The sequence below is a fragment of the Manis javanica genome, chromosome 5, assembly GCF_040802235.1.
Source record: "Manis javanica isolate MJ-LG chromosome 5, MJ_LKY, whole genome shotgun sequence".
NCBI classification, from domain to species: Eukaryota; Metazoa; Chordata; class Mammalia; order Pholidota; family Manidae; genus Manis; species Manis javanica.
In genome coordinates this window covers 108419466-108444045 of record NC_133160.1, presented here as the reverse complement: position 1 = coordinate 108444045, position 24580 = coordinate 108419466, and the positions used below count along the sequence as shown (strand labels likewise).

At 36.6% G+C, this 24580-nt stretch overlaps 1 protein-coding gene across 4 annotated transcripts in view; it reads left to right on the top strand.

Annotated features, from left to right (window-relative positions):
- CFAP299 (cilia and flagella associated protein 299) overlaps window positions 1-24580 on the top strand; it is a 650695-nt gene that overhangs the window by 570113 nt on the left and 56002 nt on the right. Inside the window, exon 5 of one of the 4 annotated variants that reach the window (XM_073237409.1) lies at window positions 15764-16480. The exons of the other annotated variants lie outside the window; for them this stretch is intronic. Within the exon in view, the coding sequence (XP_073093510.1) occupies window positions 15764-16004 (241 nt within the window). The 3' untranslated portion in view covers window positions 16005-16480. Of the gene's footprint in view, window positions 1-15763; window positions 16481-24580 lie in introns of those variants that run through there. 4 annotated transcript variants of the gene reach the window in all.

The window sequence follows — 24580 nt, the reverse complement described above, 5'->3', positions numbered from 1 at the left end:
TATTCTACTGTCTAGAATAACAGGTTTCTAAGCTGTAGATTTAATAATTATTAACATTTTGTCCTTTTGGCCTGATCACTGCCAGCTATTTGTCCAACTCTCTCATTTCTTTCAGATATGGATACCTACTTCAGCCTGAATATGAGCAGAGGGTTATTAGGCCTAAAATTTCCAAAGAGAACTCAAAATTAAACCCTCTTTTAAAGTTTTAGAATAGTTTTCATTTTTCCTTCTCAAGGATTGCCAATGGAATTTTTCTCCTTCCTCTTCTGTTACCCAAATAGTTTTTGGCTCAGGCTAATGTTTGTTTTCTTTCTTCCCATGCTCTGATCTCCCCATCTCTAAAATTATATACTTTTGCATATATGTATATGACCTTCTTTTTTAATTGTGGTGTAATTTACATGTAACATTATTTTAGTTTCAGATACAATGGACTGATTCAATATTTGTATACAGCATGAAATGATCACAATAAGTCTAATTTCCCTATTGCTGTATAAAATTACATGGTATGCAATACAGTATTACTGACTGTAGCCACCATGCTGTACATCACATTCCCCATGACTTATTTATTCTATGACTAGAAGTGTCTACCTGTTGAACCTCTTCTCCCATTTCACCCACCCTCAACACCTGCTTTCTTCAAGAAACCACCAGTCTGCTCTCTGTATCTATGAGTTTGGTTTTGTTCTGTTTGTTCATATATTTTGTTTTTTAGATTCCAAATATAAGTGAAATCATATGTCATTTGTCTTTCTCTGTTGGTACTATATTACCTAACATAATACCCTCAAGGCTCATCCATGTTGTTAACAAATGGTAAGATTTCATTATTTTTTATAGCTGACTAGCTTTCCATTGCATATATATATATATATATATGCATGTACATACATATATACCAAATCTTCTTTATCAATGCATCCATCAGTGGACACTTTGGTTGTTTCCATATCTTTTTAATCTGTATTTCATGTATTTCCAATTTGATCCTTATTATTTCCTTCTTCTACTAACTCTGATTTTTGTTTCTTTTTCTTGCTCCTTTAAGTGTAAAGTTAAGTTATTTATTTGAGATTTCTTGTTTCTAGAGGTAGGCTTGTATTGCTATTAATGCTGCATCCCACATATTTTGGTATGGTGTGTTTTCCTTTTCATTTGTTTCAAGGTATTTTTTTATTTCTCCTTTGATTTCTTCATTGGTTCGGTAACATGTTTAATGTTCCCACTTTTGAAGCAGTCAGTGGTCACAGCAAGACCACTGTCTGTGTTTCATTCTGCTGTCTATGCAGTGTCATGGGGATGGTAGCCTGCCAAGAACTGTCTCTCCAATTGTTTCAGTTCCTGTGGGACCCAGAAACACAAGCCCCTCTGGCCACCAGAGCCAGACATTAAAGGAATGTTCCCTGTGTGGAGTGCACAGCTTTGGTATGGCTTGAGGGGAAGTGCCAGGCCAGGACACACCCACCTCCTGTGTTTAGTGAACTGGGGTCATGAGGGAGCACCTGGTTGTAACAAGCCTACTCACTGTTTATTGGGGCAGAGCCATCAAGGAGTTCAAGGGCAGGTCAAGTCCAACTGCCAGGTGTAGGGGTATGGGGCCTCGGAGGGGCACAGGAGCAAGGCAAGCACACTAGCAAGGTAGAGGGCAAACGGGAGGATAGCTCCCACCAGCACTTCCATCTCCAAAGAGGGCTCCAAGAGACCCATGCCCCACCAACAGATGCTTTAAGAACAGCAAATGAATCTCCTTTAATATGTTATGTGTTTTTCAACCTGGTCCTTTTGCATTGAGTCTTGGGGTGCCCAAGCTTTTCAAAGCCAGACATTTTGGGGCTTATATCCCTAGTGTAGGTACCTAGAGTTGGGGTGCCTGATATGAGACTTGAACCCCTCGCTCCTCAGGGATACTCCGTATTTGTGAGACCTTTCCTGCTTGTGAGTCATGGTGCCAGAGGTGTGGTTTTTGGCAAGACTGTATCTCTCCAACCATCTCAATGTAACCTTTAAAATAAATTGGAATAAACTGCAATCAAATATAAAGAAATTTTTCATAAGAAGTTATTTTTATTATTATAATACTACTTGGATTATAATTATAAAGGTAATTTACCTTTACTGAAGAAAATACAGAATGTACAGAAAAGTATAAAGGAAATTGAAATCACCCATAATTTTACCACTTGGAGATATTACTATCATTATTTGGATTTCTTTCCCTTTAGTATTCTCTTATGTGTAGAGGCATATATCAAAATTGATATTAATATAGGTACAAATTAGATATAAATATATAATTCCTAATACAGCTTTTCTTCAAAATTTGAATCATGCTATCATAGAAAATAATTTCAATTGCTCTAAGAAAGTCTTTTTTAGAATAATTATTTCATTCGCTGTAAGGAAGTCCCTCAAACATTTATCTGAGAGATATCTATCAGTCAGTTCAGTGAAATCCATTAAATAATATTGGTTAACTATAACATACACAGTAATGTAACACATAGCCATTGGTCTTAAGAAACTTACATTATTCTCTTTATCTGTGTAGGGATTCATAGAAAAATAGAATTTAAATTAAATTAATACTTGATCAGGAACGTAGAGAAGCATTCTCTGTATTGCCCAAGGACATATACACTTGGTAGAATATCTATCACTGTTTATTTGACCTCATAGAGGCAATGCTATTTTAAAATAATTCTCATAATGTATTTGTGCGCTTTAGACTATTTAGAGCAACAAATGTGAGGTACAGTTAGCTGATTATCTGTAGATATAAAGTAAAGTTTAAGGTTTCCCAGTTTTGATTATATTGTTTTTGAAAATGTTAGAGTCATTGCTCTCTGCCAAGCACGATGCTAAGTGTTGTCTGGATTAATCTTATGATCCAGTTGGAGGAATGAACATCTTTGGCCACTAGATCCAAGCAATGCTCAAAGAATGGTTCAGAGTCAGGCTGGGAACAGCTTCAACTCTTTTTAGAGTCTTAAAGTGCATATTAACAAATCAATGAGTGAGGCCTGCTGCAGTAAAGATATAAAGACACTCACCGCTCTCCACTCCCACCCCTACCCAAGGTCCTGGTAATATTGGCAAGTGGGGGCCTTTTGCTTGGGTGCTATAGGGAACCCCTCTTAAAAAGCTCCAAATTGAATAATCTCATCTTTTTGTTTCATACTCTGGCAAAGGGAATTCCCTTTCCCCTCTCATTTTCCTTGAAGGATTTTTCCTTGGAGGTTAACTTTCCTCACAATTGGTGTGGTAAGATCTGGAGGGACCAATATTAGAGATCAGGACTAGATAAAAAGGACAAAGAAGCTGTTTAGAACGTTTGTTATACGCCTTAGGTCAGCCTGCACTGAGAAAATCCATCTTTGTTGGTTCCCCCTGGTTCAGCCTTACCATGAAAAGCATGCATATATGCATCTTAGTGTAAAGAACTGAACTTTTTGATGTACAGTGAACCTGATTTTGATCTTCAGGGAACCCAGGGAACCCTGTGATGTGTGTCATAAGCAAACATGAATATCTTAAGCCTTTGTCACTGGCAATAAAAAGCATGTGCTAAATATGAAGAAAAATAGTATTGCACTTTGGGAGATGAATAAAAAGTGATTTACCAATATAATAAGCTTTTGTTTGAATACCCAGCTTTATAGTATTTAAAAGTATGTGTTGGATAATGAAATTTTACATGAGAAGAGTTATAATAAAAACATGATCCAAATTTTATAAGTTAAGATAAAACAATTTTTAAAAGACACAGTACTCCCACTTCCCATACTTTTTATATTAAAGGTCCCCATTTCTTGGGACTGGGAAAAACTAGAAATGCTTAACTTAACAAATAGAATACTCTTTGTTACAATGCAAATACATGTATTACTTGACTGCCAGCATTTACTATTTCAATCATTTGATCATTTCTTACATCAAGCTAAGGATCAATATATTTAAGTCTGGTCCATTCAGTGAAAAAAAAAAAAAGGCAGGAAAAGAGAAGTTAACTATCATATCAAACTTATTGGTGAGTTTGCCTATAAACGGAGACTGCCATCTAATTCCTGCTCCTGGACTGAGACTGCAGGGCTGATTTCCATTGTCACTTCTAATCATTACAATGGTTCTTAACCAGAAAATATATCTTTTTAAGAAGACTAGAATTCTAAAGGGTAGGATGTGCACAGCAGTAAAATCGCAAAGAAAATCTGGAAATATTTTTACTCCAAATCTCCTTCACCTAGAATGGTACCAAAAAATCATCAAATCCACCAAAAAAAAAAAGACCCTGCTAGGAAGTTTAAGGGACTGTTTCCCAGCACCTTGTTGCTACAGTGGAGAAGCAGCTCTGCTATTTCCCACTCGCTTTTGGTGCACTTTCCCTGTAAAGGGTAAAGGGCTCATCCCTGAAATTTTTCTTCAACTTGAGATTAACTTTTCATTTTAAGATGAACAGACAAATGCAAAGTGTTTTCAAACTGCTCAGGGAACCTCGAGTGTCTTGTTCATTGATGTTTGAATTGCTCAGCTCTCACAAACCTGTCTGCTATTCTCTCAGTGGTCGACAATAGTAACTAAGTTAGAGAGTATATCATGAATTGCGGTGTTGCAATTGAGACAATTTGCATATGTATATGTTACAACCTGACAGCACATGGAGGACAAATCCTATGTGTTATATTTACCAGAATTGTGAAAATAGCTGCAAAACACTTCAATAATGTTAATTTAGTCTGTTGATAGGATGTCCCATAGAGTTTAAACTTTAAAAATATTTTTTCTGAGTTCAGGTTTTGGTCTCCATGACTCTTTGTTTAATATTTTGAGAGTATGGATTTAGCATGACACACCTACCTACTTAAGTAACAAGGTTTGGAAAGAATTAATGGAGACCTGATCCAAGATACAGAGTTGCTCCTGTGCCAGAGTTTTACTCTTCTGTGCTCTGCTTTGGTAATGTATCTTCTATAAGTTAGAGTCACCAAAAAGAAAGCATTGCCTTAAGTCCTGCTTCTCATTACATCTCCAGATTAAAATGTATCTGAAAGTAACTGTGAAAGCCAAATTTCCTCGTTGGTATTGGTGAACCATGCCTCAGGTAAGATTGTTAAGGTTGTTCAGTTGGTATATTTATTTGCTCAAGCAGATTGCAGTGTTGACATTATCCTTCAGTGCTAATGCTTATCTCTCATTAATACTTTACTCTAGTGCTTGACCTTTACCAAAAACATAATTCTGGTTTTAATCCAAATGTTTGGAAATGCATTTTAAATATGCAAACATTCATGTGTGTGTGCATACAGATATACATGCATATGCATTCTGCCTTAGTTCCATCTGACTCAAATGCTCAGATGATGAAAGTCACATGCTAATCTGACATTGTATCCCCAAACCTCTGGAAAGTCTCATAGCACGGTAAAGGCTTTGAACTCTGCAAAATACCTACACAATTTTCTTTAATTCTTGCAGTTCTTCCCGGTTTTACAAATGTAAACATCTAGAGTTATGGTTGTAAAATTAAATTGAAATATCTTATCAATTGACTTTACTTTTTCCACTACTGAGTACTATCAAACAACTATATTTGGTTCAATAGTCATCAAACTTCAACCAGTGCCTGGAGTGGTTCTTTTTGCAGAAAAAAAGAATTTAGTATTTTCTAGGAGAATTTATCCAAATTTTGTTACAAGATTTAATTCCCCACTTTAGTACCAGATTAAAATTTGTCATTTAATTATATTTAAAATTTTAATAATAAATTCTTAATTAGCTATTCAAAACAGATATGGGAAATGAGTCTATAATTTCCTATTATAATTGTCTAATGAATCCAAAGGAATATGTGTCAATGATATGTAACTTTAGAGTTCCAGAAAACATTTAAACTATATATTTCATATGCAATGTATGCCTTGAAGTTGCAATTTTTCATCTGATAAAGTTTTTTTCTTTATGCCATGACCTTCTTAAACTTCAAATGGAAAAAGAATTTACTATAACTTTTTAAAATTCTTATTCTTTTACAAATTGAAATATTTTGACATTCCCAAACAATAAATAAAATCTGTGATTTTAGAAGGAACAAAAGTTCTATGTAAGATTTAGAAAACAGTATGGTTTAAACTCTATTAAGTTTCAGGAACAAGCTTGCAACAATAACAAGGTTTCTCTTAAAGAACACATTAGTCAAATAATTGAATTTTTGAAAACCATAAATGTAATTCAAACAACCCATTAATAACTTTGCTTTCAATAATAATTACTTAAATTAATTTATGCTTTTAAAGGTCACAGATTTATATTTGCATCTAACTTTAGTATATAAGGAAAAGGCTCAGAAAAACTAAATATACACTTGATCATAAAAAGCCTTCGTAGCCTAGTGGTGAGAGGGGAAAAAGATGGCAATGTGAGAAGTAAGGCAGAAACCTCCTCCCCAAATCACATAAAACACAAAAATACAGCATATGCAACTAATCCTGAAAAAAGCAACTCAAATACTGCAGAACAGACTGCTTACATCTGGGGAAAGAGAAGACCTCACAGAAAAAGGCCAAGTAGCAAAGCTGCAATCTGGCAGGACCCAAGCCCTCCGCCTACCCAAGCCCACGGGCAAGAGGAAGAGAAACAGAGCAGGGAGGGAGTAGAATCCCAGGACTGGTGAACACCCAGCCCTGGAGATCTGCTGAGGGAGCAGGAACCCACACTACATGATGCTCTGGAGATTAGTGGATTTGAAAGCATTAGTGAGAAGGCAAAGACAAGCAGAAAACTAGAAGAAACTGAAATTCCAGCCACTTGTGGAGAACAGGTATACACAACTGGCCCTCCTGAGACAAAAGAAAGGTGGGCAGTTTGAAAGACTTCCCAGCAGCAAGAGGGGTGCTAAAGGGGCAAAGATAACACAGAGCTTCCTGCTTAGGAGAAAAGCAGGTGGACAAAATTGTCCCAATACACTCAGCCCAGCAAGTTGGGAATTCTCAAGAGCTTCAGATGTTCCATCCCTCTGGCTGGAAACATAGCCCTGAGGTCCACCACTGTGGTATGCAGCTTGCTGCTCCTTCCTCCTAGCAGACACTGGTTCTGCACACCTGCTGCCCCCACCATAGGGCCAAGCAAGCCAGAGGGTGGCCATGCCTACAGCACCTACAGGGCCATAGCACAGAAACCCCTCCCTGTGTGCTCATCCCAATGGACCTGGCATTAGAGGCAGGACTTACAATGAGGAAGGCAGAAAAGAGATCTTTCCTCCCAGCAGGTGCAGGTTCCACTCACCTGTGACCCATGCCATTGCTGCAGATGCTCCACAGCTCCAGAGAGTAGAGATTCTGAGCAATACAGGGTGCCTTTGCACAAATCTATTGTCCCATAAGAAACACAGAAAAAAAGAAAAGAAAAGAAAGAAGAAACGGGGGAATTTGGTCCAAACACACATACAAGAAAAAACACCAGAAAGATGACTTAATGAAACTGAAATCACCAATCTTCCTCATAAAGATTGCAAAAGTAAAAGTCATAAACATGCTCACAGAGCTACAGAAAAATATTCAAGACTTCAACATAGAGATAGAAATTTTGAAAAATACAGTATCTGAAATGAAACATAAAATGAATGAATTTAAAAGAGATTAGAAGAGATAGAGGAGAAAGTAAGTGAAATAGAAATTAGAGAACAGGAAAATAAGCTGAGGCACAGGGAGAAAAAAGGATCTCTAGGAATGAAAAAATAATAAAAGAACTGTGTGACCAATCCAAAAAGAGAAGCATTTGCACATTAGGGGTACCAGAAGAAGAAGAAAGAAAAAAAGGGATACAAAGTCTCCTTAAGGATATAATTGCTGAAAAAATCCCCAATCTGGGGGAGGAAATAGTCTCTCAGGCCATATAAGTGTAGACATTGCCCAACACAAGGAACCCTAGGAAGACACCAACTAGACATAAAATAATTAAAATGGCAAAGATCAAGGATGAGGAAAGAGTATTGAAAGCAGCCAGAGAGAGAAAAAAGATCACTTAAAAAGGAAAGCCTATCAGGCTATCAACAGATTTTTCAGCAGAAACTGTACAGGCCAGAAGGGAGTGGCATAATATATTTAATGCAATGAAACAGAAGGGCTTCCCACCAAGAATACTCTACCCAGCAATATTATCATTTACATTTGAAGCAGGAATAAAACAATTTCCAGATAAACAAAAGTTGAGGGAATTTGCCACCCTCAAACTGTCTCTACAGTGTATTTTAAAAGAACTGCCCTAGATGGAAGTGCTCCTAATGCTAAATAGCTGTCACCATAGAAAATACAACCACAGTAATGGAAGTAAACTAATTAATTACTAACCAAATGCAAAATTAAATCAACTACCCACAAAGTTAGTCAAGGGCTACACAAAGACTACAGAATATGACACTGAAAATATAAAGAGTAGAGGAGGAAGAAGATGAAAGCGGCGGGTGTTGGGGAAAGAACCTTTAGATTGTGTTTAAAATAGCATAATAAGCCAGTTAAGACAGACTGTTAGATAGTAAGGAAGCTGCCCTTGAACCTTCGGAAACCACAAATGTAAAGCCTAAAAAGCAATAACTATATATTTTTCAATAATCACCCTAAATGTAAATGTACTGAATGCACCAATCAAAATACATAGAGTTACAGAATGGATAAGAGACTCACTTCAAACCCAAAGGCATATACAGACTAAAAGTGAAGGGATGGAAAAAGATATTTCATGCAAATAGTAAGGAGAAAAAAGCTGGAGTAGCAGCACTTGTATCAGACAAAATAGATTTCAAAACAAAGAAAGTAACAAGAGACAAAGAAGGACATTACATAATGATAAAGGGGTCAGTCCAACAAGAGGATATAACCATTATAAATGTCTATTAACCCAACACAGGAGCACCTAAACATGTGAAACAAATACTAATGAAATTAAGGGAAAACAGAATGCAATGCATTCATTTTAGGAGACAGACTTCAATACACCACTCACACCAAAAGACAGATCAACTAGACAGAAAAAAATGTAAGTAGATGGAGACACTGTACAATACATTAGAACAAATGTACCTAACAGATGTCTACAGAACACTCCACCCAAAAGTAGTAGGATACACATTCTTCTCAAGTGCACATGGAATGTTTTCCAGAATAGGTCATATACTAAGCCACAAAAAGAGCCTCAGTAAATTCAGAAAGACTGAAATTGTGCCAACCAGCTTCTCAGACCACAAAGGTATGAAACTAGAAATAAATTATTCAAAGAAAACAAATAATCCAACAAACAAATGGAAGCTTAACAACATGCTTCTAAATAATTAATGAATGACCAAATAAACACAGAGATCAAGTAATATATGGATACAAATTAAAACAACAACTCAACAGCCCAAAACCTGTGGGATACAGCAAAGGCAGTTCTAAAGGGAAGTATATAACAATACAGGCTTGCCTCAAGAAAGAATAACAATCTTAAATGAACAGTCTAAATGCACAACTAATGAAACTAGAAAAAGAATAACAAATGAGGCCCAAAGTCAGTAGAAGGAGGGACATAATAAAGATCAGAGCAGAAATAAATAAAATTGAGAATAATAATACAATAGAAAGAATCAATGAAAACAGGAGCTGGTTCTTTGATAAAATAAACAAAATAGATAAACCCCTAGTCAGACTTATCAGGAAAAAAAAGAGTGTATACACATAAACAGAATCAGAAATGAGAAAGGAAAAATCACTACAGTTACCACAGAAATACAAATAATTATTGGAGAAGACTATGAAAAATCATATGCTAACAAATTGAATAACCAATAAGCAGTGGACAACTTCTAGAAAAATACAACCTTCCAAGACAGACCCAGAAAGAAACAGAAAATCTGAACAGGCCAATTACCAGCAATGAAATTGAATTGGTAATCAAAACCTACCTAAGAACAAAACTCCTGGACCAGATGGCTTCACTGCTGAATTTTATCAAACATTTAGTGAAGAAGTAATACCTGTTCTCCATAAAGTTTCCCAAAAAGTAGAACAGGAGGGAATACTTCCAAACTCATTCTATGAGGCCAGCATCACTCTAATACCAAAAACAGGCAAAGACCCCACAAAAAGAGAAATTACAGACCAATATCCCTGATGAACATAGATGCAAAAATACTCAACAAAATATTACCAAACCGAATTCAAAATTAAATCAAAAAGATTGTCCATCATGATGAAGTGAGATTTATTCTAGGGATGCAAGGATGGTACAATATTCGAAAACCCATCAACATCATACACCACATTAACAAAAAGGGACAAAAACCATATGATCGTATCAATAGATGCTGAAAAAGCATTTGACAAAATTCAACATCCATTCATGATAAAAACTCTCAACAAAATGGGTATAGAGGGCAAATAACTCAACATAATGAAGGCCATATACAACAAACCCACAGCGAACATCATTCTTAAAAGTGAAAAGACAAAAGCTTTTCCTCTAAGACTGAGAACAAGACAGGGATACCCACTCTCACTTTTATTAAACATAGTACTGGAAGTGCTAGCCATGGCAATCAGACAACACAGAGAAATAAAAGGCACCCAGATAAGGAAGAAGTTAAATTGTCACTGCTTGCAGATGACATGATACTGTACATAGAAAACTCTAAAGAATCCACAAAAGAACTACTAGAACTAATCATTGAATTCAGCAAAATGGCAGGATACAAAATTAATACACCAAAATCAGTTGCATTCCTACATTCTAATAATGAACTAGCAGAAAGAGAAATAAGGAAAACAACTCCATTTAAAATTGCTTTGAAAAAAATAAAATACCTAGGAATAAACCTAACCAAGGAGGTGAATACCTACACACTGAAATCTACAAGACATTCATGAGAGAAGTAAAAGAAGACATCAATAAGTGGAAATATATCCTGTGCTCATGGATAGGAAGAATTAATATTGTCAAAATGGCCATCCTGCCTAAAGCTATCTGCAGATTCAGTGCAATACCAATCAAAATACCAACAGCATTTTTAAACTAGAACAAATAGTTCTAAAATTCATATGGAACCACAAAAGACCCCAAATAGCCTAAGCAAGCCTGAAAAAGAAGAATAAAGCTTTGGAGACTATGCTCCCTAACTTCAAGCTCTACTACAAAACCACAGTAATCAAAAGAACTTGGTACTGGCACAAGAACAGATCAATGGAACAGAGTAAAGAACCCATATATAAACCCATGCATATATGGTCAATTAATATACAATAGAGGAGCCATGGATATACAATGGGGAAATGATAACCTCTTTAACAAATGTTGTGTGCCAAACTGGACAGCTACATGTAAGAGAATGAAATGATTATTCTCTAACTTCATACACAAAAGTATACTCAAAATGGATCAAAGACCTAATGTTAGTCATGAAACCATAAAACTCATTGAAGAAAACTTAGGCAAAAATCTCTTGAATATAAATATGAGCAACTTTTTCCTGAACACATCTCCTTAGGCAAGGGAAACAAAAGGAAAAGTGGAACTACATCAAACTAAAAAGCTTTTATGTACAGCAAAGGACACCATCAGTAGAACAAAAAGGCATCCTACAGTATGGGAGATTATATTTGTAAATGCCTTATCTGATAAGGGGTTAACATCCAAAATATATAAAGAACATCCAAAAACAAATAACACAATTAAAAATTGGGCAGAGTATCTGAACAGACACTTCTCCAAAGAAGAAATTCAAATAGCCAACAGGCATATGAAAAATGCTCCACATCACTAATCATCAGGCAAATGCAAATTAAAACCACAATGACACAGTACCTCACACCAGTTAGGATGGCCAACATGCAAAAGACAAGAAATAACAACTGCTGGTGAAGATGTAGAGAAGGGGAACCATCCTACACTGTTGATAGGAATGTAAATTAGTTCAACCATTGTGGAAAGCAATATGGAAGTTCCTCAAAAAATTAAAAATAGAAATATCATTTGACCCAGTAATTCCAATCCTAGGAATTTGCCCCGAGAAAACATGATCCTTGATTCAAAAAGACATGTGTACCCCATGTATCACAGCACTGTTTACAATAGCCAAGATATGGAAACAACCTAAGTGTCCATCAGTAGATGAATGGATAAAGAAGAGGTGGTACATATACACAATGGAATATTATTCAGCCATAAAAGTAAACAAATCCTACCATTTACAGCAACATGGATGGAGCTAGATGGTACTGTGCTCAGTGAAATAAGCCAGGTGAAAAAAGACAAGTACCGAATGATTTCAGTCATTTGTGGAGTATAACAACAAAGCAAAACTGAAGGAACAGAACAGCAGCAGACTCACAGACTCCAAGAAGGGACTAGCAGTTACCAAAGGGGATGGAGGGAGAAGGGGATTAAAGGGCATTATAATTAGCACACATATTATAGGTCGGTCATAGAGAAGGCGGTAAAGTACAGAGAAGACAAGTAATGACTCTATAGCGCCTTACTACGCTGATGGACAGCAATTGCAATGGGGTGGGGAGGGATTTGATGTTATGGGTGAATGCTGAAACCACAATGCTCTTCATCTGAAACCTTCATAAAATCGTATATCAGTGATACTTTAATTTTTTTTTAAGTTTTTTTAGCCTACTTGATCAGCACACCAGTGTTTACATCTTAACTTTACCTCCGAATAGACAGTTTATTTTTTTTAATCATTAACTTCACTAAAACAGGTTATCATTGGCCACTCTAAAAGTAGAATAGTCTGATAAATATGAACTTAGAGTTCCCTGCAAGATTTGTGCCATCCTCTCTAGTTCTCAAGATAGATTATTGGAAATGCTACCAAATTTTAAAAAGCAATCTGAATAATTTAATACATGTTCAGTAACCCTTTATCTTATTGAATTTTTCCTACTCTTTAGCTTTCAGTTTCTTGACTTATTACAAGATTAGTATTTTATTCTTAAAATAAGTATTTATATTAAATTATTTAAGGATTTACAGTTGAGCACTTCAAAGTATTTAAATAAAACATAAGTTGTCCATTTCTATGATTCTGTTTCTGAACTGTTTTATTGTTTCAAAGTTTTTGCTTGTTTTTTTAAGCCATCTTATGTATCTTTTCTTGTAACCATTCTTTTTTCTAACCTTTCTCATATTTTTCATTCATACACTCCTCCCATTCTGTTCTGCCAAATTCACATTCAAAGACATTATTCTTACATAAATGCAAATTAGTTTATAAGGAATGTCACAGTAAATATACAAGTGATTATGTTGATTAAAAGTAAAAGGAAATCAAATACATTTCAGGTAAATTTTATTATTAACACACAATTTTGGTAGATTTGGAACCAAGTATCTATTCCAAATTGCAGTTTTTGTTTTTGTTGTTACCACCAATTTGTCTGTATACTAAAATGAAATACAAATTTAGTGCATTCATCATCCAACTTGATGTCAGGCTTAGGTTGTGAGGAAAAAACCTGGCTATGATAAGATTCTGGTCAATTCTATAAATCTCATGATGATTTTCATGTCCTACTAAAGTATATCACACCTACCTGTAAAGCTGTACCACATATCAGAGAAAAGAAATCAAAATTGCTTCTGTCGGGATCAGCAAAATGCCATAAGAAGTATGTCTTCAAAAGGAAACTGTTTTACAAAAATGGAAGAGGTACTTGTTTTGCATTCAAGAAACCTGTATCCATTTACTGGATTATTTTTCATACCATGTAAAAATCGTTTAGTCTTTGACATTGTAACAAACTTAGAATTCAATTTCAAAAACAGAATTTGTCTGCAGTTACTCAAAGAAGAAATGTGTATTTTACCTTTCTTTATTTGAGGAATGCTGACATCATGGCAATAAGTCACATTGTTTAATAGCTTCTTTTATTAGAGGGAATTAAGCATCTGATGCCCTAAATGAAATGTTTGATTGAGAAGAGTGAGTATTCTATGGGCCTTTCAATTAATGTCAGATAAACCACAAATAATAGTCAAATGTTAGTGCCCTAATAGAGAGCTAGGTGTAGTGAAAATGCAAAAGATATTTAAGATACAGTTCCTCTTCTCTGAGGTCTTACTCTGAGTCCACCAGCAAAATTAACATTTAACCTACAGTTAGAGAAGATACTTAGGCATCAAATTACCCCCTGCTTTCCCACAGGGTACATCAGGACAGGTGAGGGGCTTATGGGCATGGTGAGTGTGGAAGCTGCATCCTTAGATCCACATGGCTAAGACAGACCCAGGAGAACATGATGTCGAGTCTTTCAGATTCAAGATTGGGCATCAATTGAAAGAGCTAATTGGTGCAGCTGAACAACAGTATCAAAAGTCCTTGGAGTCAATAAGCATGGCCACCCCTGGAACACTGGCTCCCTCATTGCCGGGGGCTTGCAGAGGGCATGGGGTGCTACAGACCTGAGCAGGGCTTCAATCCCTGCACAGATGGGTGAGAGCTGACACACATGGTAGCCTGAACACTTCCTGTGTCTGATGTGAGAATCACTCAAAATCAAACTTCAGCCCCATTCCAGGAGCACAGTCTCTCATGATTCCACGAAAGAAATGCTGTGATAGCCAGTGGGAGCAATCCACTTTCCAGACCGTCAATAAAAGCCCAGCTAGAGGGTCCAGGAAGACTCTGTAGGCATGAGTCCTGGAGCTCCGTGAGTCTTCTGGTAGACCTGACAAGGAGTCAAGAGTAAAGGATCAGAGAATAACCTGAAGGGGAACAGAGATCAGGGATAACATATTCTTGGTGCAGTCTGATTCTCCCCCATACAGCACTGCCTTCCAGTCTGTCCCCATTATTAAATACTATTGTAAGGGTACTTAGACTTCTTTTAGAAAGGTACTCCAAAGCATGGGGCCCCCTTTGATGTAAGCCCTGGGCCTAAGAGCCTTACTCTCAGAAGGGCTGGAGCTTGCCTTGGAAGGACAGCGAGGCTCCAGATAGGAAGAAGGAAGGGCTGACTGACACTAAGTGAAAGGAGAGCTGGAGAGGCAGCAAGAGGAAGGTCCCAAAAGAGAAAGAAGAAAATAAACGTATTAATGTGAGAAGCAGGGAAGCGACTAGCCAGCCACTAGAAGGGGAGCTGAGGTATCGTGGTGGGTGCTTCAGAACCGCTCATTGGCTGGTATGCACCTTGGTGAGGAGCATTTTGACAGAGGCTGAGTGGTTCTGAAGCCCAGTTATAGGGGGGGTTTCCTCATTTGGCATGCAGTTTTCTTTTATTCCTTTCATCAGTTTACTTTTGAGATTCATAACGATTAAAACTTCCTAATTTTAAAGGATAATTCATGACTTCCAGCAAATGTATATTGTCATGCAAATACCACCACAATCAAAATACAGAATATTTTCATCATCTATTAAAATACACCATTTACCCCTTTGTAGTCAATCCCCAACCTCACTCTGGCCCCACTGATCTGTTTTTTGGTACTACAGTATGGCTTTTTCTCAAATTTCATAAAAATGGAATTAAACAGCAAGTAGTCTCTGGGAATGGCTTCTTTCATTTAGACTAATGCTTTTGAGATTTCATCCATGCTGTTGTATGCATCAGTCTATTTCTTTCTATTGCTTAATAGTGTTCCATTATATAGAGATGCCACAATCTATTTATTCACCAGTTGATGGGCATTTGAGTTCTTCCCAGTTTGTGGCTAACCTGAGTAAAATGGCTATGACCATACATAAGTCTTTGTGTGGACATAACTTTTCATTTTTTTTCAGGCAGATACCTACCAGAGGGATTGTTGGATACAATAAGCTCATGTTCAACATTATAAGACGCTGCCAACCTGTTTTGCTGTTGGAACACTTTACACTCCCACCAGTATTTTATGAGTTCCTTTTGCTCCACATCCTTGCCAACATTGTTGTTTTAGGTCTTCTTAATTTTAGCTATTATCGTATGTTACATGTAGTGTCAGGTTTCTTAAGTTCAGCACTATTGATATCTGGGACCAGATAATTTTTGGTTCTGTTCACTGTATATGTTTAGAAGCATACCTGTCCTCTACCCACATGATGCCAGTAGCAATCCTCCAGTTGTAACAGCTAAAACTGTCTCCAGATATTGCCAAAACTCACCTGGGGGCAAATACTCTCTTCCCTGTTGAGAACGAATCATGTCATGGTATATCATTGTGGATTTAATTTACATTTCTCTAATGATGAGTAGCAGTAAGCATCTCTGAAGAGACTTACATACGGGTCTTTCAAGTTATCTATTTTCTCGGTTGAGCTTTGACAGTTTGTGTCTTTCAAGGAATTGTCAGTCTCATCTAGGTTGTCAAATAAATTAACTTAAAGTTGTTCTAATATTCCCTTATTACTCTTTTTACTGTTTATACGATATGTCTTCTTTTTTCTTTTTTCTTTGGACATACTGCAGCCTTATCAATTTTATTGATCATGTCAAGGAACAAACTTTTTAATTTCATAGAGTATTTTGTTCTGTCCTCAGTTTTATTGATTTATACTTTCTATTATTTCCTCTTTTTCCTTTAGGTAATTGATTTGAGACCTTTTTCTTTTTTTTGATATGAGCACTTATTGCTATAATGTTTCTCTACGCACTGCTTTAGCACAATCCTACAAATTTGTGTACATTTCTTTTCATTTTCATTTATGTCAAGTATTTTCTACATGCTTTTATGATTTTTGCTTTAACCCATGGGTTATTTAAAGATTTTTGAAAGTAGCTCTGAATTATCATTTCTTGTAAGTGCCTTCATGTCACCTTCATTTTTGAAAGATAAACTCATCTGAGTATAGGATTCTAAGTTGGTAGAGATTTTTAAAGTACTTAAAAGATGTCACTCCATTTTTTTCTAGCTTACATAGCTTCTGGTGAGATATTGTCTATAATTCTTACCCCTTAAACTGAACATAATGTATCTTTTTCTCTGGTTTTTAAGATTTTTGTTTTGTCACTGATTTCCACAATTTGGCGTAGTTTCCACAATTTAGGGTACCTTGGTGTTTAGGGTTTTTTTTATTTTTTAAATGTTTGTTCTATTAAAGGTTCATTGAACTTCTTATGGGCTGAGTTTGTAGTTTTCATTAAATTTGGAAAATTTTAAGCCTTTACTTTTGAAAGTATTTTTTTCTGAATCTCCTTCTTACCACCTCTCAGGGTCCTTCCTCTCTCTTCTCTCCTAGGACTCCAGATACACATAGGTAAGCTCACTGAACTTCTATTATTTTCTGTTTTATAGTTTCTATTGCCATAGTTTCAAGTTTACTGAATTTTTTCCTCTCTGCAATGTCTAGTCTGCTCTTAACACCCCTTCAAATGTACTTTGATTTCAGATACTATATTTTTCCTCTCTAAAATTTAATTGGGTTATATGCATATCTTCCATGTTCTCTTCTTACTGTGTATATTTTTTAGCATATTTATAAGATATGTACTAGCTGTTTTACAGTTGTCCACCAGTCCCATCATCTTAATCACTTCTATTTTCCTTAGTTGATATTTTCTTTTGGTTATGGATCATTTGTTCCCACTTCTTTGTATGTGTTAGTACATTGATTAGATACTGGGATTTGTGGATTTTACATTTTTGAATACTGGATATTTTTGTATTATTTGTCTTGAAATGTAATTGAGTTATTTAGAATCAGTAGGATCTTTCTGACACATGTTTTTAAGCAACGTTTTGTCAGATTAAAGGCAGCCTTGAATCGAGGTCTGGGTTGTTCCAGTGACTCTTCGTAATTACCCATGTATTATGAAATCTCTGCACTCTGGTTGAGGGGAACATGAACTACTTCCAATCCTGTGTGAGTTCTGGGAGCTCTTCCTTTGATATTTTATATAAATTCCTTATTTCTTTGATTTAGCCAGAACAAATTCCAGAAAATTCTAAGTGAAAGGGAAATAATGGTTCCTTGGATTATATAAGTAGGAGAATACAAATTATAAGAGGCATTGAAAGTCAAACTGACTAACCAGGTTGCAATTTAATTCAAGAGTAAAGATGGAACTATTATTGATTTTTGAGAAGACAAATAATACAATCCAAGGAAATAAAACATGAGGTAAAGTGATATCTTCCATGTATCCAAGAAAAGAATGTCTAGCAATAGGAAGACCAGTTAAGATTGACTGAATAACCCAGGTATCACCCAATAGTGATAAGCATAGAGAAATAAGAAGAGAAAAAATGGTTAATATGAGCAACATTTGTAAGGAAGGAATTATTTGAAAGTAAAGGTGTGGTGGCAAGCTGGTTAGAGTGATATCAGGAATGGAAAAGGAAGGATCAAAGACGACTCCAAGATTACTATCCAGGTGATACTAAAATAAATGAGCAAGGAAAAATAGCTTTAAAGGGGAGATGAGTAAGTTTTGGACTTGTATTTTATGATGAAGGTGATACATCCAAGTAACAATGTCCTGGAGTCTGTTGAAAGATAACTTACTGTTTCACAGATAATAGATCTGGGCAGTAGGTCTAAGTTTGGACAAAAAAAAAAGACATCGTCAAATATGGATGAGTTTAGCTGCTTTTCAAATGTATTTTCCTGTTCAAAATTCTATCCTCATGTCAATCTTACTCTAGTAAAATAAAAACTAATAATATTTTCTCTGTTTAAGATTTTGAATGCCTTTCGGTTTCTAGATTTGAAAAAGAATTGGAAATATCATAATAATGCAAGGGAAGCTATTATTTGTGTAATTACTTGCACAAATATTGGAAGCCTGGCATAAAATGTGTTTGAGGGAACTCCAGTCCGTATTCTTTACCAGATTTTGGCTAACCATCAGATAAACAAGCCTCCAAATAGTCCAGTTAGTCACCACTAGCAATTGCCAGGCTAATACTTTCATTTCCTTTCCATGGCACATTTCCCAAAGAATCTGAGCCTCTTGTAATTTGAGGAAAGATTTCATATAGCAAAAATAATCTAAAAACCCAATCAATCTTTATTTTGCTCATTTTATGATACAGACAACTTCCAGGATACATCATATAATTGTCTATTCTCTACAACTTCCTAGAGTAAGCAACCCAATCACCTTTGCTATTCTGAATTAATCATTAGACAAAAACATAAATTATAGAATTCTAGGGGACTTTAGAAATCATCTACTCCAGATGCTTTATTGAGTTGATGTAGAAATTGTTGGTTAAAAAGGTATAGTTCAAATGAATGGCACACTTAGAACTGGAATTAAATTTCATGATATTCTGTTCAGTACTATATGCTGCTCCTTTGCAAACATTTTTTAAAAGCCTTTTAAGATAGGAAGATGCCAGTCAAGCATTTCTCAATTTATTCACCTTAGATGTCACTGTCTTACGTTGTTCTGGTTTTCTGCTACAATCATAAAGCAGCTGGGCAATGCTGGGTTATTTCCAGTTGACCTAAAATGATTCAGTGATTTCACAACACATCTAAAACAAGCATTTTGCTTAGATCTCTTTTGTTACTACATGCCTTGACTCTGATTATGAGATAAATTTCTGGTTTCCATGGCTATGAATAACAAAGAGAATTTTCTCCCAACTTTAAACTAGTGGGAAAAGCTAACAAATAATAGATTCTTATTTATGACTAATCATATCTAGCTTATCCTTGTAGGCCCCAATTTACAAATGATTTATATTTCAGAAGCTTGCAAACTGGCTATTAGGAAAGTTTATTGTATTGTCCCAACAATGTTATATATTGCAGTTAGGTAGATTCCAGGATACTATTAATTTTACAGCATGTGTGTATGTGTGTAAACTTTTAATGGCAAACTAACTCTTCTTTATTTATGACACTGGTTTTATGTAAAAAATGTTTTACCAAGTTCTAATATTTGTTGCTAATAATGTATTTTCCCCACCCAAATGGTAGAAAGGACACTACTCTACCCAGCCACAGGCTGCACATCGCAGCTCCTAAAGAGGAAGAGTGCTGAGAGGGCGGGAGGAAAGGCTTGGGGAGCCTTGCGGTTCTCACAGTTTGATGTTTGGGTCGCTTCAGTGGCAGCGGCTGAAACACGGAGGCTGTAATGGGCTCAGGGAAGTGGTTCCTAAGGATGTACTGTTTATAGGATTCATCTGTAAGGAAGCCAAGTGAAAGTAAAAGATCTGTAGGTGGTAGCTGGGATGTCTGGCAGCATCTGGAGCCCCTCTTTCAATCAGAAGTAAAGGAAGAGCCCCTCAGAACTCATGTGCAATGATTGGTATTAGGTTGTATGGGTGAAAGCCAGGGACCATCTGAAGTTTCCACAGTTTGGCACTGAACCCAAAACCCTGAGGTGCTGAATTTATTTTCTTCTTACTCTTTCACTAAATGCACATTCAGTTCTGAAGATTACTCCTAAAGCATGGTACAAGTTGAGCAAATTACAAAACAGAATATTCCTAGTTAGATGGTTTCCAGATTCCACAATTCAGGTTATAATCCAATATACTTTATCAGTATTTTAACCTCCATATGTTTTAATGACCATGTTGAATTACCATGCAACCTTCTAATTTAGCTTATTGTACAAATGTGGTACATGAAGTTCAAGAATTTAGCCCCTGGTCACAATCATGTCCAAAGCAGAAAAACAGTCATCTGCAGTTCTCAGCACATTATAACTCAAGTGGGTAGAATTTTCTATTACAGTTTCAGGCTATTGCAATGTTTTCCATTTCCATTTTCAACTATGAGTATGAGATCCTCAGGTAAAGTTAAATTATCCATTACTTAAACTTAAGCAGTTCTTTCATTTTTCCAAACTACACAAACTACCCAAGAAACTGTTTTCCTTCTTAGTCCATGACTCACAAATTCAATGTTTGGATCAGTTTATTAGTAGGCAGACACCATTTTCTATTGTTTTTGTCCAAATTTATCTGGTTCACGTAGAATCAGGATATTGAGGTCATTCCAGGAAAATTCATTGTGTCTATTGATTGCAGGCCAATGTTGGATACTACTACTACAAAGACAACCATTCAGAGAGAATCAAAGGAAGCTATAAATTTCTTACATGAACCCAACTCTCTCAGGTGTCAAAAGCTATCTGCCTACCTCACATTATTTGCATAGGCTGGGTTTTGATGTGCCTCCCCAGTATATCTAGGCTTAGGATACTCCATCCAACTCTACAATATAAGTCACAAACATAACTTCTTAGAAAACTGTGTGACCTATTTTTTTTAACTTTTAGCAAAAATTTAGACTTGCAAAACCTCCTTTATACAAAATATTACTTTTGTATTATGCATTTCTTATCCACACCTCCACCCCAGGATCTTTTACTTCTACCCTCATATGTCCCCTTTCAAATTTATGGGGTAAGACAAAATCCTCATCAGAATTCCTTCCTGACAAATAGTTCATAATGAGGACTGGTCAGTGTCCATGAGATGAATATGGAACTAGACTACTCGCTTTTCAGTATACCTGTGACTCAGCTTGTCTTCCCTCCATTGAATACATGCTGGATCCTGCTGGAGATGGGAGCATTTCCTAACTAAACCAAGTTCAACTGAAGCTAATCAAAGCGTTGGGAGCTGAATCATATAGGATTCAAGCCAGATTGTAATGTCAGTGTATCCAGCCTGCTTCTTTGTACTACAGAAAGGAGTAAAATTCTTGACTCAAGTCTTCACACCATATCCTTAGGTTGTGAAAGGATCTACCACATGGGCACCCTCTTATCCGCTTATTCTAGCTTCTTCTCCTATTTTCCCTTCCTATAACGCATCTTCTTTTTAGCAACTTTCCATTTGATGTCCCTGAACCAGGCTGTCCTAAGACATGTGACCTTTTCCTATAAAACAGTGATGCCTTAGCCTCATTTTTGTTGCTTACTAATAATGTACGAACCTCCTCTGAATGTTCATGACTTCTTTCTGTAGCAGGAAGGGGTGAGCTCAGGTCTCAGTTTCTACTAACTTCAAGGGCTCCACTAGGGTTCCCAGACTGATTCCCATGTGTGTGTGCATGGGAGGGGTTTTTTCCAGGCACGACACCAAGCAATCCTCGAACACAAGTAGGGTGTCTAAGAACTCAACTTAGTTCTGACATCTTCCCAGACAGCACCAGCTTCCCCGGATCAAGGGTCTGTCCTACAAGACTGCCCTCTACCCCCAACTCCAGGTGCCATTGACAAGCCTCAGGCTGTTATCTGTGCTTCTGACCATCTCCCCTGCCCAGGTCTGGGAGCTGGGAACTGAGGGTTCCCGCCCTCTATTGACATGGTTGGTTCTCCTGGCAACCAGCCCCTACCCTGGATGGGGGTCAAAATCCTCCTCATTAAGGTAACAAGAAACCCACTTGACCTTTAAGGCTCTGAAGCATTTTCAGGAACTATGTGGATGAAGACCAAATATTTCTTATAACTCATTTTATCACAAGGGTGCCTATGGGGATTTGGGAAAGGAATGGTTGAGATGTGGTTAAGGTAAGGATAAGGACTTCCATTCTGGACTGTGACTGATTTTCTAAATGCAACTGAAATTAAATCCAATTTACCAATAAAATATTTTTCACTAATAAAGGTTACTCAAATAAGTCCTTATGAAAAAGATTTCCATCTACATCTAACAGGTAATTTCTGAGACCTTCTGCCTCTGCCTTTTGATGTGAATCCAGATAGACTTCTCACAAGCTAGCTTCTGGTTCTAGCTCAAGAACTGTTTTATTACTTAGCATCACTGCACAACTTTCATTAACTTTCTATTAACTTTTATTCTATTCCTTATGAATTAATGACCATTTTATTTGCTTAAAGTGTATTTGTCTCCTTCTAACTTTTTGTGACCATTTCCCCCACATTAATTGATAAAGAAAAGCACCAAACCCAATTACATGTCCTTAATCCACAGGAATTTTGGTGAAACAGTTCAGGATATCCTCTCACACATCATTTATTACTTTATTTTCTAAATTTCTATTACAAACCTTCTATGTGTTGAGCATAGTATTAAGTGATTTGATAAATGATAAATAAGACACAATTCCTTCCCTCAAGGAGCACATGGTGTAGTAGAAAGTCAGTCATAGAGAGACAATTATAAAACAATTTGGAAATACAGTCATATAGCTATGCCCAGGGCATATCCAAGTATAGAGGAGAAAATAGTAGGAATTGATGTGGGGGGAAAAGGCAAGGATTCCTAGGAGAGGTGCTGACATGGGTCATCCTGAAGGAATGCATAGGCGTTTCTAGGCAATGAGATGGGGATATAGCATTAGGCAAAAGGGGTCAGGATGAACAAAGGCATAAAACTGAAAAACAATATGAAATATGAAAGAGGAACTACTAGCAGTTTAGGGTTGCTACAGCATAAGCCTCAAAATGGGAACAATAAGACATGAAGGGCCATGCAGTCTAAATTAAGAAGCTTGGAATTTATGCTAAAGGTGATTTGAGTCGCTGAAAGGGATTTGCATCACAGAGTAATCTGGTTAAATCTGTGTGTGAGAAACACCCCTGGAGGTAACGTAGAAGATGGATTGAATAGATGGAAGACAGGAGGCAAGAGACAGACAAACTGCTGCTCAGGTCCTGGATTAGGGCAGTGTGAGGGGGAGATGAGATGATAAGGGCCTGATAGGAGAAATATTTATAGAGGGAAACTGGCTATGTGGCGAGGGAAGAATTGAACACACTTCCAATCTACAACATGGGCGTCTCAATAAATAGACATACCAACAAGTGTAAGATAGAAAATTCAGGATGATGGTAGTTCAGGAAGCAGATCAAGGACTCATTTGTGGACATGTTGCATTTCAAGTGCCAGTGGAGCACCAGTGCTAGTTACTGAGCCCAGGTAATGGTAGGAGTTTATGGACATTCTCTTTTGATTGCTTTTGGATTCACAATGAAATATGAAGCAAGTCATCAGCTGAGAGTGAGGTTGGCAGGGAGTATGGAGAGAGAAGCACTTTGAGGAGAGAGGAAGAATTAAAGGATTAATGCAATGCACCTTTGTTTCAAGTGCTTGACATTAATTAATTCATTAATCCTTACAGTAGCCCTGTGCAGTAGAAACTAGTCTCCTGTTTATAAATAAGGAAACAGGCTAATGAAATAGATATGCCCAAGAAAGTAGCACCTCATGAGAGAGAGGCTTCACTAGCCAAGAGTGAAAGCAAGGAATGGCCAATAGACCTGCCTAAGATCCCAAGACCTTCAAGGGTTGATTCTTGTGTATCCTTACGATTTGCCTCAGTTTTCTTAACTTGATGATGGAGGCTCCATGCCATGTAACTTTTTTTAAGTCTAAATTAGCACAGATTTATAATTAACGTCTGAAAATTAACCCAGCCCTCTCTTTGCTAGCCAGATGGTATTGCAGGAGGCAAGATTTCCATTTACATCTAACAGGTCATTTCTGAGACCTCCTGCTTCTTGGTGTGAATCCATTTAGACTTCTCACAAGCTAGCGTACTTCTGGTTCTAGCTCAAGAACTGTTTTATTACTTAGCATCACTGCACAAAAGCATTGCATGAGAATGACAAATGTGATCTTGAAAACTGGGACCTTTCCTAAAGAATGAAAGAACCTATTTTAATCAAATTAAAAAGGATTTGGATATTTA